At 39.6% G+C, this 17,413-nt stretch overlaps 1 protein-coding gene across 4 annotated transcripts; it reads right to left on the bottom strand.

The window, feature by feature from the left end:
• Positions 1–1,028: 1,028 nt before the first annotated feature.
• On the bottom strand, positions 1,029–17,413 carry l3mbtl1b (L3MBTL histone methyl-lysine binding protein 1b). 4 transcript variants are annotated; one of them, XM_017453800.3, is made up of 21 exons: positions 17,019–17,413; positions 15,248–15,364; positions 12,514–12,685; positions 12,197–12,371; positions 10,620–10,734; positions 10,471–10,522; positions 9,224–9,318; positions 9,032–9,136; positions 7,992–8,127; positions 7,610–7,701; positions 7,354–7,505; positions 7,193–7,269; positions 6,969–7,054; positions 6,767–6,877; positions 6,347–6,461; positions 6,089–6,188; positions 5,273–5,473; positions 5,101–5,162; positions 4,260–4,408; positions 2,345–2,407; positions 1,029–2,223 (listed from the first exon to the last, which is right to left on the bottom strand). In XM_017453800.3, the coding sequence occupies exons 2-21, from the start codon at positions 15,356–15,358 to the stop codon at positions 2,095–2,097; spliced, it is 2,298 nt and encodes a 765-aa protein (XP_017309289.2). In that variant the 5' UTR covers positions 15,359–15,364; positions 17,019–17,413; the 3' UTR covers positions 1,029–2,094. The 4 variants fall into 4 exon arrangements, with proteins under 4 accessions (XP_017309289.2, XP_017309293.2, XP_017309290.2 ...); XM_017453804.3 differs by having other exon boundaries at positions 4,260–4,405; XM_017453801.3 differs by lacking the exon at positions 17,019–17,413 and adding an exon at positions 16,577–16,983.

Raw genomic sequence — 17,413 nt, 5'->3', positions numbered from 1 at the left:
AATTTTGTGAATGGTGTGCATTGCATAGGCTGGATCCAATACATTGCCTGATTTCAAAAATTCTAATTTTTCTCCAGGGACTGCAGCAAATACCCATATATGCTAAAGGTGTATGTGGCTGTAATCTCAATACTCCATAACACCAGTGAGGTGATCACTTTGGGGTCTCATTTTTGAAAGAAACAAGGTTCCTCCATCAGCTGTGTTTCCATAAGAAATCGGGATCTCCCTGTATAGCTACATTTCCATCCAAGTTGCAAATTTAACCTTGGAAAAATTGGAATATTGCATAAAACACTTGCAAATAAAGCATCATATCCATCCCATGTGTTTAAGAGAGGATGTACATAAAGGAATTTATTGGGTAAATGGGTATCGTAGTTTATGCTCATGCCTTCTTATTGAATTATTCTTATTAAATTTAACTTAAATTCTTATTGAATTATCCACCTGAATTGAGCACAAAGTTTTTATGCACATTTTGGAGATTTTATTCATAATGGTAAATGTCGTACTTATATAGTGCTTTTATCCAAAGAGCTTTACGCTGTGTCTCATTCACCCATTCACACACCAATGGTGGCAGAGCTGCCATGCAAGGTGCTAACTTGCCATTGGGAGCGACTTGGGGTTCAGCGTCTTGCCCAAGGACACTTCGGCATGTGGAGTCATGTGGGCTGGGAATCGAACCCCCAACCCTACGATTAGTGGACAACATGCTCTACCACCTGAACCACAGCCGTCCTATTCATATTTGGTGTTTCCATCCAGCATCTTTTATGTGATATCCCAAAATTCAAATAGGCAGTGAATGCACTGGTACATCTACTTGAATAACGGACATAAAAGAAAAAATACCAAACTATGCTTAGAGTAAAAATGATTAGCAAGTTAAATAGATACTTAAACAAAACCTTGACCTATTTTTTTATGCAAATGTAAGAATAAATAAATAAATAAATAAAGCAGAGGACACAATCCTTCTCAATCCATTTTGCAACTCAAATAAATGAAAGTGACAGACTCGCTTGTGTAAAGCTGTAACTCAGAGTTTGTTTTTAATTTCATCCATTTAGACTCTTGAGCATTACAGCTCACATTTCATCTTTTCAATGGAATCTGTCTTTAAGTCTCCCTCTCTCTCTCTCACACACACACACACACACACACACACACACCCTCAAAGATCAAAATACACCCAATCAGTATCACTGTACATCAATTTACAAAATTTTAAATGGATTTCACAAAGCACAATTTCGACACTAATACATAGCAAATTAGACATTCATTTTAAGATGTGACTGAACTAAAAGATTCCCTGATGCAAAGTAAAACATGTACACAGTCTCTCTCTGGAGTATACAGACACACCCACATGAGCAAACACCCACACCCACAAGCATTTCCCTCATCCTAGAGGTCTTACACACCCATCCTGACCATCGTGGATGTGATGTGGGTTCATATACAAAAGTCTGTTTTTTGCATCAATTTAAAAATTACTTTGTACATTTCAAGTAAAAGGTCCACCGATGTGTAATTTGTTCACATTTCTGAAACCAATTATTTATACAGTTAGCAACCATACAAATCATAAATAATAATAATAATGCATTGATATTGCAGTGCCTCAAAACCATGCACTTTTGAGTCCAAAACGTTAATAAAAATCAAATTAGCAATAAGTTAATGAGAATCAAATGATCAAATAACTTTTGAATAAAGTAGCAGATTTCAGTTAGGACTACATACAGAGGATACAAGAAAAATACAGGAGAAGTCAAGAAATTTTGTGCCTGGTTAGCAGCATAGTCCTCCAAAGACCTTTATATTTATACCCAACTTGTACATTCTGATGCCCAGTTCTATAACAGGACAATTACAGAAAACTGCTTTTAAGCAGATAACATTCCAGTCTGTTCAATTTTCTGAAGTACTTATTCATCATAGGGCAACCTCAGTAACTACATACAATGTGGACTCATCACCATCAAGGATGAGTCACATAGTTGGGACATAAAAAAGATGAGGAAAAAATGATTGCGCCTTGTGGTTAGAAGTACTAAGGCAGGTATCCAGGGTGTGGGGGTGCTATTCCTCATCCACACTCCTCAGCATAAGAATGCAGTTATAGATTTTCAGAGCAGGGCCCAGCTTGATACTTAGGATCTTTACAATGTCAGACTGGGTGAGAAGGAGGAAGGCTTCACCATCAATTTGCTATAAAACGACAAACATCAAATTGGATCAATATCAACATCACGAGAAATCAAAACATCATACAATAGATCCGAGAGTAAAATCACTGAAGAAAAAAAAAAAAGTAGTCATTTTATTTTACCTCATTCCTGAAAATGGCAGCATGTTCCCTGCAGCCTGGTAGCTTTCTGACAAAACTCGCAACCTGACAAAGTTTTGCACATAAAAGATGACAATGTAAAGTAACAATGACTGAAATTCATCAATGCACATTAGGGTGGAAAACCCATAAACTGATTAGATAAGTTGGAAAATAACTGAATACATTAAAAGGTGGTAGCAAATAACATATGGTAAGCAAGTTAGCTAGTGAAGTGTATTAATACACCCTAAGAAAAACAAATGAGTTTATGATTATAATCCTCTTCTAGCAAAGTTTCTAATGTAGCACATTGTGTTTGTGCTAGCGTAGCCTGCCAAGCGTTTATGCTATGAGATTTGGTGTTCTGTCCTTGCATACCATGTAAGATATTCGATTCTAACCACAAGGTGACTATGTGCAGGAAGAGAAGACAGTTTAAATGACAGTTTTGTGTCAAACTTTTTCTAAGTTGGTTTTGACGGTGTTTCCACATACACTATATGGCCAAGATTTTGTGGACACCTGACTATAACACTCATGTTCTTTTTGAACATCCCATTTCAGATCGAATCCCACTTTTTTGTTGTTCTTGTCGCTTGGAGGCCAGTCACTGTTGTTGGGGATGGTCCCATATGGACATCCCGGGGACACTTGAAATCCATGGAGATGGCATTGGACTGCAATTGGTGCAGGCAGTTCTGGTGCGGTGTCTTGGGACTGCGGCTGTGGTGACGGTTTTCGACTATAATTGTACAAACAGACTTTGCGCTCGGGTCTCCATCGGTAGACAGTTCATTATTTCAGCAGAACAGACTTTGTGTTGAGACTGTGGTGAATTCCCTGATTACACAGTTGCACTCTTTGTTTTATCGTGTAGCACACAGTTATAGAAGGGAATTATTTATAATTACACTATCAGGTGTCACCCAGATGAGGATGGGTTCCCTTTCTGAGTCTGGTTCCTATCAAGGTTTCTTCCTCATATCATCTGAGGGAGTTTTTCCTTACCACCGTTGCCTCTGTCTTGCTCTTTAGGGATAAAATGTACCGATTTAAAATATAGATCTGAAATTGATATATTTCTATAAAGCTACTTTGTGACAATGTCTATTGTGAAAAGCGCTATACAAATAAAACTAAAAACTTTGTTATTATAATGACTTCCACTATTCTGGTAAGACTTTCCACTAGATTTTGAACTGTGACTGTGGTCAGGTGCTGATGATGGGAGAGAAGACGCCATTCCAATTCATCCAAAAGGTGTTCAGTGGGGTTGAGGTCAGGGCTCGGTGCAGGCCACTCGAGTTCTTCCACTCTGACCTTGGCAAACCATGTCTTCATGGACCTCGCTTTGTGCAGTGAGATATTGTCATGCTGGAACACATCTGGGCCCCTTAGTTCCAGTGAAGGGAAACTGTAATGCTACAGCATACCAATACATCCTATTCAATTGTGTGCTTCCAACTTTGTGGTAACGGTTTAGGGAAGAACCACATATGGGTGTGATGGTCAGGTGTCCACAAATGTTTGGCCATATAGTGTACTTGCATGTTAAAACTGTCTGAAAACATGTCATCCATGCATGCTAATCCACCTAGTAAAAAATGTTCTAACATCAGCCAGACCATGCTTCAGCCAATGTAGTGCAGCAAGTGGTGGGATTTTTGCTATAGTTACAGTATCGAGGTATGCCAATTTTCTTTTAAGCTTCATACCAAATGAAATCTTTTTTTGAGTCAGTAAGAATTTTTTTTTTTTTATCTTGCTGGTTCTTAAACCTACTTGTCTACTGGGCAAGTACGAATAAATAAAAATAATAGCCCAGACATGATTTGTCCACTCATGGCATAATAACCAGACATCAGTGGGCAAGCATACAATACTGAGCATCATCAATAATAAATTGCACTTTTACCTCTTCTGTGTTCCACTTGGCCACTGTCTTTGCACTGAGACCCAGTGCTTCAGGTAACAGTTTGCCATGTTTCTCCCAACAGTGCTGAAACTTGGGTGGCTCCCAGCCACAGAACACAGAGTCATGCAAGAACTGCTGCAGAGAGTCTACTGAGAGAAACACACCAACTAGGTTCTCACATCTAATTACCCTTACCCAAAATTAATTTTTGAATGATGTCATATACGCTCATCAACCACTTATTAGGAACACCTATACGTTCATGTAATTATCCAATTTGTCAGTCACGTGGCATCAATGCAATGCATAAAAATCACGCGGTTACAAAAACCATTTAATGTTCACATCAAACATCAGAAAGGGGAAAAGATGCAATCTTCGTGACTTTGATCATGGTGTCGGAACAGTCTCTAGGGTTTACAGCACACAGTGAGCAGTTGTTCTGTGGGCAGAAATGCCTTGTTGATGAGAGCGGTCAACAAAGGACAGACTGGTTCAAGCTGACAGGAAGGCTACGGTAACTCAAATAACACCTTTTTTCAATCATGGACAGTAGAAAAGCACATCAGAACATACAATACTTCTAACCTTGATGTGGGTGGGCTACAATAGCAGAATCAGCCCATATGCCATGGTCAAAGTTACAGAGATCACATTCTCCCCCATTCTGATGTCTGATGTGAATATTAAATGAAGCTTTTGACCTGCATCTGCGTGCTTTTATGCATTGTGCTGCTGACACATAATTAGCTCATTGAATAATTGCATAAATGAGCAGGTGTAGAGGTGTTGTGAATAAAGTGTTTGGTAAGTTTAAATAAAACCAGCCTTTTTGAATTACCTTTTCCATTTCCTTCATGCTTCACCTGATTCGGCTTTGTGCACTTGGCTGCAGTAGCAGTCCTGCAAAGAAAATAATCAACAAAAAATATACGAGTCATACTTACACACAGCACCAGGCACGTTTTTAATTTGCACCTCATTTCAGTAGAAATATACACAAACCCCCTTACTTGGCTGGTGAGGAGTTCTCAGTGTTGTCATTGTTTTCAGGATTGCTGCCTGTGGGTGTGGTAGAAGGAGTCTGTGTGACTGATTCTGTGCGCCTGTGCCGTGAAGGTCCACTCAGTGTCACCGGCCTCTCTCCGCTCAGCCTGTCAGGCAGCAGCCCTTCCTTATTCAAATTCAGCTCAGAATAGGGACAGCTGACGGCCCTGAGAGAGAGTTTTTTAATGCGTTATTGGTTGAACGTGTTTGAGGTTTGTATGTTTATGAAATTGTTGTCCAATTTTAAGGCATGACGAATGTCCATGAGCATTTCACTTTTGCTTTCGAATTGGCGGCAATTCGGAGCAGCAATTGCTTGAATGGTGGGTTCATTATTATTCTTAATGAATAACACAACAACTACAAAACAGTACAATGACAAACTCCCCGATATTAAACATAGAACTTTTGAAACCATATCTTCTGCCATCGTCTCACCAGTCAGCTTGCCTCACTCTCACTCCTGCTAAATGAAATCTGACTCCTGCTGATCTGTATTGCGACTCTGACTCCTTCAGCTCATGCTGCATTGAGCAGAAATGTTCAGTTTTTAATTGTAGTGTCCGTTCTCTAACTGAACTCAATGAATTTTATTACTATAAAAAGGCAAAACGACAGTGGGGGCAGGGCCTCGGTGGGCAAGTGATGTAATCGGTGTGTGGCCCGAACACCGGTAACACCAGAAACACCATCTATCACAGCAAGCCTAGTAAACAGGAATTAAACAAACCTGACACCTTCAGTGTGCAATATGTAAAAGTGTGTCCATGTCAATTACTAACGTGTAATGTGTTCCATAGCGAGGCCCTTTAATGTGTCCAACCCCATTACATCCTGGAGTAGGGCAGCCTTGTCCTGGAGGCACCTGGGGATCACTAGAACCTGAAAACAACTAAATTCAATTAGTGTTTAACATAAAACACACATAAATGTATGTGTGTGATATTTACAGCATTATACACCAAGCGCAAAAAAGATGATTGTGTATGCATATGCATTGAATTATGATATAATTATATTATGAATTATGACTGTATTACAACTGGGGTTCTGCAGAGGATGACCAGTCTTTTGACACCATCCTACAGGATGCAGTTCGGGGCTATCAGCATCCACCCAGTAATTGTACTCATCGCTCCAACCATCAAAATGGATCTGAAATAAAACCACACACAAACACAACAGAATGTTATTCAACAACATTTTTAAAAAACGACAATTTGTGTGAAAGTCTAAGTGACAATCCAAATATACAGCCAACTTGAAATCATTCTTGCTAGCTAAATACACTGATTTAATTACAGCTGGTGACCAAATGAGAAATGTAATGTTAATTCAGCCTCAGAGGCATCTTGACTTGGAGGTAGTACATTAAGTAACAATACAATTCCCTAAAGCTATTAAAGACATTTCGGGGAATGAAGTAACTGTAACGTATGGAAGTGGTGTAGGGTGTATACCTTGACCCTGTGGTCCTCTGTGTCTGATATAGTGGCAACGCGGATGAGCATGGGGTTGCGTTTGTCCACTGCCTCCAACTTCATTCCCACCTGGAAGCCATGTGGAGGTCTCTGAAAAGGAAGAGCACGTGGATGTTTCGCCATTTGAATTTTAACATCAGAGATTCGGTTTGCTGATATGAGCACGCTCTGTCACACTCACCTGTTTGAAGGCTCTAGCAGGTGCTGCTTGGGCTCCAGTCTCTTCTAGGTATTTCTCCCATGAGAAACATTTTGGTTGCTTGTACTCTGATAAACACAGCAAACACTGTTGTATGTACAACTAAATCGAATCAATTCCATAAAATCTAATCAGTTCATCTGCTGATGTGCAGGTGGACTGGTGTTCCTAATAAATCGGGCAGGGAGTGTACATATTTTGTTTACCTGCAGGTGTGGTCAGCGTTAACTCTGCTTCCTCACAATACCCAACTGGATGAATATACGGGCTGCTAGCATCACACCTGGCAACGGATGCACAACGATTTAAAAGTTTGTACATGCACGTACAGGTAAATAGAAAGACAAACATACACACTCTTTCTTACCAGTAATCATATGTATCATCCCAGTTATCAAAGTGGATGAGGAGGCGGTTATCCACAACGGCAGAAATTGTGGCTACACAGATTAGTGATGGGTTTTTCCTGTCGACAGCCTCGAGCTTCATCCCAGCACGAAAGCCTGAGGGGGTCACTGACTGCAAGGTGTCATTAGAGAACTGTTATAATATGCGCTCTATACACACTGAAGGAGAAGAGTACATGCTGTGTTAGTAGGAGTGCATGGTACACAGCAACTTACAGTATTAAGACTTTTAAAGAAATGTTTGGGTGCCAGCTGGCCTCTACAATTCTTTACATAAGTGTTCCAATTAAATTCACCATCTCTGCAACCTACAAGGACAAGCACACACAATGAAATGAAAATTAATTCTCCAGTAGGTGCTTTTGAAAATTCTGAAGGCGGGATCTCATTACATATTGGTTAAAAGAGAGCATCTAGCCACTAATCACAACTGTTTTATATTTGCATCATATTTACCTACTAACTACAAAATTCTTAACATAACACCAAAACACTGGGAAAAAAAAGACCAGAGGTGTTTAACATTAGCCTGTCACTGAAATTGCTCCAGGAAATTATGCTCATTTCCCTTTGGGTCACTGTCTATTTTATTAACGACCTTTGGGCAGCAGCAGCTTGAGGCCCATCTTCTCACACCAGCCTGGAGGTTTCACATCCCACGAGTCTGCATTGACCCAGAAGTCATAGCACTCAGGATAACCATCGAAATGAAGTCTTATTCTGTAACCCTGGACCTGAGAGCAAGAGAACACAATCACAGACTCTTTACTTCACACACTACCTCAATTAAACGGGATTTTTTGTCAAGAACTAAACAGTGATTAGATTCAGCAATTTAAGCTTCTCAGGAAATACTATAATGTGTTAAATGTGTTTGTTCCTCTAAAACGTTCTCAGGCATATTTCTGCATTTCTGAAAATAGAACCTTCAGCTATCCAGCACCTTGGCACTAATTTAGTATTAGTTTTGCTGCTCGAGAATTTCCTGTGAACTATTTCACTTAGTGCAAATGGTGTCTCTGCAAGCAACCAAAGTAGCTGATGGTACTCTGAGAAAATGCACCGTGCAATCAAACTTCAGTAGAAAAAAAAAAAAAAAAAAAAAAAAAAAAAAAAAAAAAAAAAAAAAAACACCGGTCTCATGCCCCAATAATCATTCAGGGCCATTTAATTGAATTTTCCTTCGGCAGGATGTATGGAGTATCACTATCAGTCAGACCAACCATAATCGTGTTTCTAGTACAGTCTGTGAGATGGGCTGTATATGTGACTAAAACATTTTTACATTTTTTGAACTGCCCCCTCTTCAGGTCGAAACACAGCATCACGTTTGCGCCATCCCAAGACATGAATCATATTTTTGAACCATTCGGTTTATTTGCTTTTGTGTGTGTGTGTGTTTTGTCACTGGTTTTTAACAGATGTTATATACAGCAATTAATAAGAAAGTGTAGAGGTTAACATTTCAGAGTCTACTCCTCCCCTCCCTTCATTTTTTTTGGACCTACATGAAGTGCTATTTTACCAGGGACTTGCATATAGTTGCATTGTTGAATAAACAGTATAATAAAAATAAAAGGCATTCAAATGCTCCCAATTTTAAAACACAGCATGGAGTGACTGTTGATCATGCATTACCTCTGCCACAGTAAGCACACAGAAGAAAGCAGGATGGCAGGGGTCCAGGCCCTCCAACTTCATTCCAACCTTAAACGCATTCCTGCTCTGAGGAAAGGCCTGGTGCTGCAAATCACACACCCCAGCACTTTAACATCCTATCCAAGACATATTGTTTATCATGTGGAAATTCTCATAATTTAGACATCCTACCTCTTTAAATAATTTTAAGGGGGCAGACACAGCTTTCTCTTCCTCTAGGTAGGCTGGCCAGCTCCAAGCCTTCTTCTTCACGGGCGTGGCTGTAACTATGGCGATAGTATCATACCATACGTAAGACACGATCATATTTTGTCATTTTAAACTAGAAACATCTTGATGAAACTGATGATGAACATTTCAGTTGAAGCTCTAAAACATCATAAGATGTCCTTGCTTACTGTCCACATTAAATGGCTTGACAGCGGTTTTGATTCTGTATGCTGAGATATTTCCTTCTGAAACAGGATGTCAGCATGACAGCATGTTTAAGCGTGCGACTGATTTACACGACGGCCAATAGTGCTCGTGATACATCATGCTGTGCTGAATTTAAACAAATTTAACAGTAACTTAGCAAGCATGCTAAATATGCAGAACAGTGATGAGGACAGCCTTTTTTGAAATTTGGAGGATTTCTCACTTCCTACACCCATGTCTGTGGACTATAACAAGGATTATATCCTAGACAAGAGATATTACACTACTCGATAAAATATTTCTTAGTATAACTCCAACGAAGTATTAAGACGAAATCAACAGAATCTAAATTTTCCATCAGTCTAAGGCAGGGGTGTCCAATCTTATCCGGAAAGGGCCGGTGTGGGTGCAGGTTTTCATTCCAACCAAGCAGGAGTCACACCTGATTCCACCTGTTTAATCAGTTGATCTTGGCTTTCAATAGACTTAGGTGTGGCCTCTGCTTGGTTGGAAAGAAAACCTGCACCCACACCAGCCCTTTCCGGATAAGACTGGACACCCCTGGTCTAAGGTAACAAGGCATTCTAGCACTGAACATCCCAAAGCTTGTAAAACAATCTCTAAAATGAGCCTGTCACAGAATCACAAACTTACACAAATTCCACCCTCTTTGAAATAAAAATCTATTATTCATCAATCAAGGGATGGTTGGAAAGGGGAATAGTGTGTGTGAAGACAAAAATGCTCGGACGAGCTTGGATGTTTGCTGCTAACAAGCTGTTACTGTATAGCAAAAAATGGACGTTCATTTTACAGAGCACTTTACTAGACAAAAAATACTAGCAAAGGAAGACTCAAAATTGTTTTGTCTTTGTACTGGAAGGAATGAACTGTAAAACCAAAACTAATTTTTATTAAGATAGAATATAACACTAAGGCACAAGAACAAAACATATTTTGTTTTGATGTTATATGAGTGTACATGCATGATAGAAGGTTACCCAATCTGGCAAGTTTAGCTGCTTTTCTGCCTTTTGAGACTCTAAACTTCTCCTATAAAGTAAAGAACAGTTTATTAGCCACAGTACAGAAACCCACGTTATGTGGTCTGCATGAACTGAGCATGTGATAATGTGTGAATGCACATTACCTCCTCTTCCTCAATGTTGTCTTCCTCATCATCTTCAGACTCCATGAACATCTTCTTCTTCTTCCGAATTCGTTTACCTAAACGTTCACCTTCTCCTGTATCACCTGGAGTCGACCTTCAGAGTCAAACACACACACAAAATTAAACAAATCACTGAAAATCATTCTCGGTGCAGGCCTATCACCAGGACAACATTATTGGCGGGCTTGTGGGGTGCTCATTTTTGACATGTCTCACATTACACTGAAGTATAAATAAAGTAGCTGAGACCTACAACAATTTTATTTAATTAAAAACTGAAATAAATAACATTTACATAATAAACTATAGAAATAATGGGAACACCATTTGTAGTTTCTCCTCTGTAGCACCCCTGTGGTTCAACTCTGCTACAGGCACAGAGAACATGTCTTAGCATCCAAACATTGAGACACGTCACATTATTACAGTAATGTTGCTGCCTTCTGGTGATGCCACCCAGCACCCCTCCCCGAGCTGTACACTATAAGCTATCAGAGAGCTGAGGGGCTTGCTAAGCATTTCTGGATGATACATTATAGTAAATACGTACGCAACAACGAGTTTATTTTACTTCCCTACAACGAATTTTCTCCTTTAGCAACAACACCCTCACAAGCAATGTGAAAGTTGCGAGTTACTAATTATGGATTTGGGAATAGTAATTAATAATAAGGCAGAACAAGAACATTTACTAAATAATTACTAAGTAAGTCAGGACAAGAAGATACATCCATTACATTTACACTGATTCATTTAGCAGACGCTTTTATCCAAAGCAACTTACAAATGAGAGAATACAAGCAGAGAACAATACAGAACAAGTAGTGCTACCATACAAGATTTGTAATTGAGTTCTAGAAGAAGCAAAGTGTGCAGAGTAGAGGTGTAAGAGCCAGAGTAAGGGGTTTTTTTTAGGGGTTGGTTAGGTATTCACGGAAGAGGTGGGTCTTTAGCTGTTTGTTTTTTTTAAAGATACTGACAGATTGTGCGGTCCGGATTGAGTGGTGCTTGAAAGTTTGTGAACCCTTTAGAATTTCCTATATTTCTGCATAAATATGACCTAAAACATCATCAGATCTAAAACAACATTAGGAAACCCACCAACATCTCAGAGTTGAAGCTGTTCTGTACTGAGGAATGGGCTAAAATTCCTCCTAGTTTAGCCGTCAGGCTACTGTCTGTTTAGTTATGAGAACTATAAGCAAATTTACAACTGTAAAACTCAAACCAGAATTTGCATTTAGTATGTTATAATTCAATTTCTTATCATAGCACAGTGATTAATTGGTTTTGTAGTATCTAAAAGAGCCCATTTCATTCTTTTACATTCCATTCATTTGAAATGTCACTGACCTATTTCACTGACAAGGTATTTAAATTTGAACCCATTTAAAATGAAAATCTATCTTGGTAGTATACATGTCCTTATGTCAAAACGCACCTGAATTATTTACTGTGAACTCAAAGTAGATGTCATGTGAACCAACAGCACAGTCCATCTGATTAATATGTATTTCGACTCCAAGTGATTGTCTCACACTTGCATTTGAGTTTACCTTCCACTGCTGGGCTGTACACAGCCAGGACTGCAGAACTTTCCCTGGAGAAAAGACTCCCGTGAACCAGAGTGGCCACAGGACTTGCAGCTGGCCATCTCCACATTGGAGCGATCCTCTCTGCTGGTGCTCATTGTACTGGAGCTACCTGTCTGCGTCTGCAGTCCAGACGGGGCTGTTGAAACCAACAACAACAAAAAAAATAGAACAAACACTATTTAAATGCATTTTACTATGTTAAGGCACGTAAAGAAATTTTGTGGGATTTTCTACATGTTAAACTCAAGTTTGTTGTAGGTTCCCATGTCTATACTCACCCACATCATATGCACGTAGTTTTGCTGTTTCTGCTTGGTTTGAATGCTTGGGTGGCTCTGATGAGCCGTTAGAGGGCGTAGTCTCTGATTGTGGGCATGAGGACTCCTCTTCCTTGTCTTTCGGCTCTGGATCCGTTACGATCTCAAGTGTCCCAAATTCTGTCATCCGGAACTGAGAAAAAAAATAGTTCTTATACTTTCTTATCCAATTTACCATGAATATGCCTCAAGTCATGGTTAAAGTGTGCTGAGAGCTGGCTGGGAGAACGTCAGAATTTAGTAGTCTAGTGTTCTATAGCAATCAGCTAGCTAGTGGGAGTGTAATGATACAGCGTATCGTATCATTCATATTCATATTTATACAATGCTCTCGATTAGTTGTCAACGTACACAGCACATTATAAGAGCAGTTATTGGCATTATGAAATTTATACGCACACAATATATCATTGGAGCAGTTATTAGTGCTTGTGAAAGGCCACCTGCTTAGAAACAGGTTTTTCTTTAACCCCTGTACACTGATTTGATATAAAGAGGACACTATAGTTTCAGAGGGTGTGTGATTGATTAAGTTTAAATACTTATTTCACTTCATGTAATATAAGCCCACTTTATTATGCAGTCTGTTGAATGTATCGTTCCGTACGCAGACATAACGTATAAAAAGCCTCATATCGACCGATATGCCGTATCGTCACAGCTGTATTAGCCAGCAGTAAGAACACACAACAAACCTCTCTGCAGGATTCCCGGCTGATTCAGTCGAGGTTGGGAAGTTCATAGCTGCACATATGAGACTCTGCTCAATACAGTGCAGAACACAGGATTCAAAAACCCATCTGAGCTTGAGAGAAATGTGTGACTTTCTGAGCACAACTAGCTAACAGCAGAATGGGAATAAATCACCCTGCGCTTCAGACACGCCCCCTTGAGTCATGGCAGCTGGGTTGCCAGGGAGTTTATGCCAAATTGGGATAGGGTTGAAACAACAAATCAGAAATGTGTGCATGCCATGGTGAACTTGTTTCCCCGTGCAAAGACTTAGAAAAAGAGGAAAAATGTGCTTCCATTTCAAATGTCCAAACTTTTTGGGCTAGTTTCAGATGTGAATTTCCCTCTGGAATTAATAAAGTGAGCTGTTTATCTTTTTGAGCTGTTCTTGAGATGTAGTTGGGATTGAATTTCTGGTGAGACCGGGCAACCCTGAAAACCAGCGAAAGCTTGACCAGATGTTTGTTTGCAATTTAACACCATGCTAGCTACCACGGCTATTTTCACAGAAGGAAACAAGTTAAAATTTAGAAAAATATGAAGAATTTACATACATTTTTTTACATACACAAGTTTATCTTTGATAAACAAACAATCTAAAACTAAATCTGGCCTCACTTCATTAAAATCTTTTCATATGAATAAACCGAATAAATTTAATAGATTTTTTAAAAAAGACTCCTAGAGGATGCGAAACCGTCAGTCAGTAAAACAGTGTGCCTCAGAGATATTGCTTTGGCATGGGGGCATAAAGGAGGATCTTCAGCCCTTAATAGAAACTTGAGTGGGTCTGGAGTGGCCTATTCGACAACGGGTGTAAATGATAGGGTCCCAGCGATTATCCAAGTAGAAACAACATATTCTACCAACAACAGGGCTGATTTCGTAAAGTTTATTTGTCTTGGCCAGATGTTTATTTAGCCAAGTTTAATTTAGTTGCTTTCTAATGCACAGGGTTTTTATTTTTATTTTTATTTTTGCACTATACGCTAAAGGTCTGAATGGCTCACAGAAACACTGTCATTATTAAGTCTCAATGTTGGAGTTTTAATGTATTGGTCTTTGATATTGTTGAATGTTTTAATCAACTCAAATGGACTGGACATATTCAAAAAAATACCTATTTTTGTATTGAAAAAATACAAAAACCTATTGAAAACATATTGTAACATATCACTGTATTATATACTGATATTGAATTTTGTGTAATGTTACACCCCTACTAGCATGCACAATAATTTACCATGAAATGAAAACAGTGGCTACTGATACATTTCCAGCATTCAGCAACTGAATAAAAAAAATCTTCTGGACTTACAAGAGACGTTCAGAAACACAGTTTTTAAAGCAGCAATAAAAATCTGTCCTTTGCTGTAAAGTTTGAATGTTACTTTTCTGGACTTTAAGTCCCTGGCTAAGTTAAACCTGGTGATGCTCATTATCTGTACCAGCAATGTGGTCCATTTGTTTGCTTGTATTTTTTCTTCTTTACCCTAATCAAAATTTGGGCAGGGTTTATTTGTGTTTTATTTCTCTGACCTTTGCATCCATACCAATGGCTGGAACACCCAAATTCTGTGCTGTCTAGCATTATCATCATACCGTCAATATTTTTTTTTTTTTTTTTTAAAGATATTGTTTTGTGATTTAAATGGCAATAAAAACGAAATGTATAATTAATTACTACCCAAGCCATCTATTTCCCTATAAGTGTTAACTGTGATTATATCAAGAGATGCACCCATTCGAAATCTGTGTCAATACCAGATCATAGTCCATATACTCAGATTTTAACTCTTGCATGTGAACAGACGACACAAATTGTTTTAAAGCACGCTGCCGTCTTTCACATTTTTTGCAAAACTTAGTTATGGTAGGAATGTCACATCTCTGACATTGATGTACAGAGAATTAAAAATAATGGGTTTAGTGCGTCCCTGTCTGTATTACTGAGCGTCTGTACCCTGATGTTACTGCCAGGCAACGTGGCGATGCCGTCCTTCCAATCAAGAGCAGCTATCATGTCAAAATCTGCTCCTGGGGCTGAGCTATTGCTGGCAGGTGTGTCTGTCATTTTCCCCTGAGACAGAAACACAGACAGAAAGAATCACAGACAAAGAGAGACAGAATGAGAGTGAGAGAGAGAGAGAGAGAGAGAGAGAGAGAGAGAGAGAGAGAGAGAGAAACAGCAGTCTAAAACTTCATAGCTGATAAGTAACAGTTAAATATGACTTCTTTTCCAGCACAGAGCTCCATCTATTCTTCACTACACAGATCGTTTAACTCTGTTGTTTACCTTTTGACGTTTTCATAACTCGAGTTTAAAAAACAATAAGTTTCATTACAAGCCGACCAATCATCGCTCTGCACGACCGTGGTCAGATTCTCTGTCGACACTTTACGGAGTGACAGATTAAGCATGTGTCAGACTTGTATGTTTATAAAGACGATATAACACGCACAAGACCTTGTTTCCGAGATCAGAGACAGACACCGATACGCCCGCAACTCGGCTTACGAAATAAGCTGCGCGTTATCTGCTGTACCGCGCTTTTCCGCCAGGGGGCGACTCGCGGCCGGGACTGACTGCACCAAGCACTTAAATACGGATAAAACATGGATTTATAATTGTTTCCAAAGCGATTTGTCCAGAAACACGGGTGGAAATAAACTCATCCGGTTCTCCCTCAGGCACTCAGGCCATCCAAAACTGAAAGAAGCGAGTGAAATAAAAGTTAGAGGAACAAGTTCAGCTTTACGTTGTTTTAAAATAATCTCGTGGAAATCCCCGGTTCAGTAATGTCCACATAGTTCTGCGGGTTTAGTGAGAGGAAAAATTACAGACCGATATGTTTTCCAACACAAAACTAGACGTTTGCGCGTGTTAACATTCGTATAGTGTGGGTGACACTGTAATAACGTTCTTCACCCATCGTTTATTTTAAATCAAATCCGACTCCAGGAAGCTGTAGACACCGTGACAACGCGTCCGTGTACAGCCCGAGGATGTGTTCAACTTGTTCAAAATGTTTGTTTCTCGGCTCCAAGAGTGTTACGTCAATTTTATTCCAACCATAAATAAAGTGCAATGCGCGAGCGCCCATTATTAGCATTCGCCTGATACAAAATGGCGGAGGATAGCAAAGGGCGGCCGACACGTTAAACTATTGAAATTGTCAGAGTTATCTGGTCTAAGTAATTCCGCACGACCTTTAATTGCTATATGGAGGTCGAGTGTATAACTTGTTCTGTTGCAAGTCAATGTTTTTCTCTCAGCCAACAAACTCCTTACTTTCCCCTTGTCACGGAATGTCGTTAGCTAGCCCGGTTAGCCTCCGCTGTCTAAACCCGACTGTGGTCCAATTCAAAATGCACAGCCGGCTAGGTGAGGCTAGTAATGCTAGCAAGCGGACCACAATACGCGAAATATACACTTTCTTTTAGCTTTGAAAAAGGGAGAAAACACTCATGCAGGTGGTTTAATGGAGTTCTTCAGTAATAACCAAAACAAAGGAACTCTAGTGCGCCAGGTCCAGCAAAAACAGCGAAACGCTCGCTTTTAATTTCTTCTACACAAACTTGTCACTTCGATTTATCTTAATGGTTTTAAGCATCGTTATAAATAGTTACGGTCGCCGCAACCTGTTAAACAAACATTTCCCTGGGCACTAGTGTCATTGTTTCTTTCGTTAAGCTTTGCATTACGGAGGTATTTTAAGAAAACTGCAACTCACCTCGTTTCTCTTTTAACTCTTATTTTGAGCAGGATGGTTAAGCCGCACTGCGCATGCGCAAGGTATTACCTCTGGCCAACTTCGGGGCTCGATAAACTTCAACACGATCAATGGGGTGGAAGAGTGATGATGATAACGCACCGTGAAGGCGGTGATGTTTGCGGAAAACAAAGCCTTAGTACGAGACAAACTCTTACAGCCTGAAGCTGATGGCTGTCTGGTAAAACATTAACTCTGTGTTGTTCCGAAAATGCGTCCATTTCTGATCAGATACACGTACACATGCTGTAGTGCGCCCCGGTTATCTTCGGTTTATCACCGAGTTTGTCTTACTTTGCTTGAGCTTTACAGGGGCTCGTGCTATGCACAACGGTCTTCAGACTTGGGCTTGAGCT

The sequence above is a fragment of the Ictalurus punctatus genome, chromosome 23, assembly GCF_001660625.3.
Source record: "Ictalurus punctatus breed USDA103 chromosome 23, Coco_2.0, whole genome shotgun sequence".
Classification (NCBI taxonomy): domain Eukaryota; kingdom Metazoa; phylum Chordata; class Actinopteri; order Siluriformes; family Ictaluridae; genus Ictalurus; species Ictalurus punctatus.
This window is presented reverse-complemented; position numbering and strand designations above follow the sequence as displayed.

Coding starts and splice junctions, on each gene's coding strand:
- l3mbtl1b (XM_017453800.3), bottom strand. CDS start 15,358: ATGACAGACACACCTGCCAGCAATAGCTCAGCCCCAGGAGCAGATTTT. Junction 10,523..10,619: donor ACAACATTGAGGAAGAGGAG/GTAATGTGCATT, acceptor TTTACTTTATAG/GAGAAGTTTAGAGTCTCAAA. Junction 9,319..10,470: donor AGCTAAACTTGCCAGATTGG/GTAACCTTCTAT, acceptor CTATCGCCATAG/TTACAGCCACGCCCGTGAAG.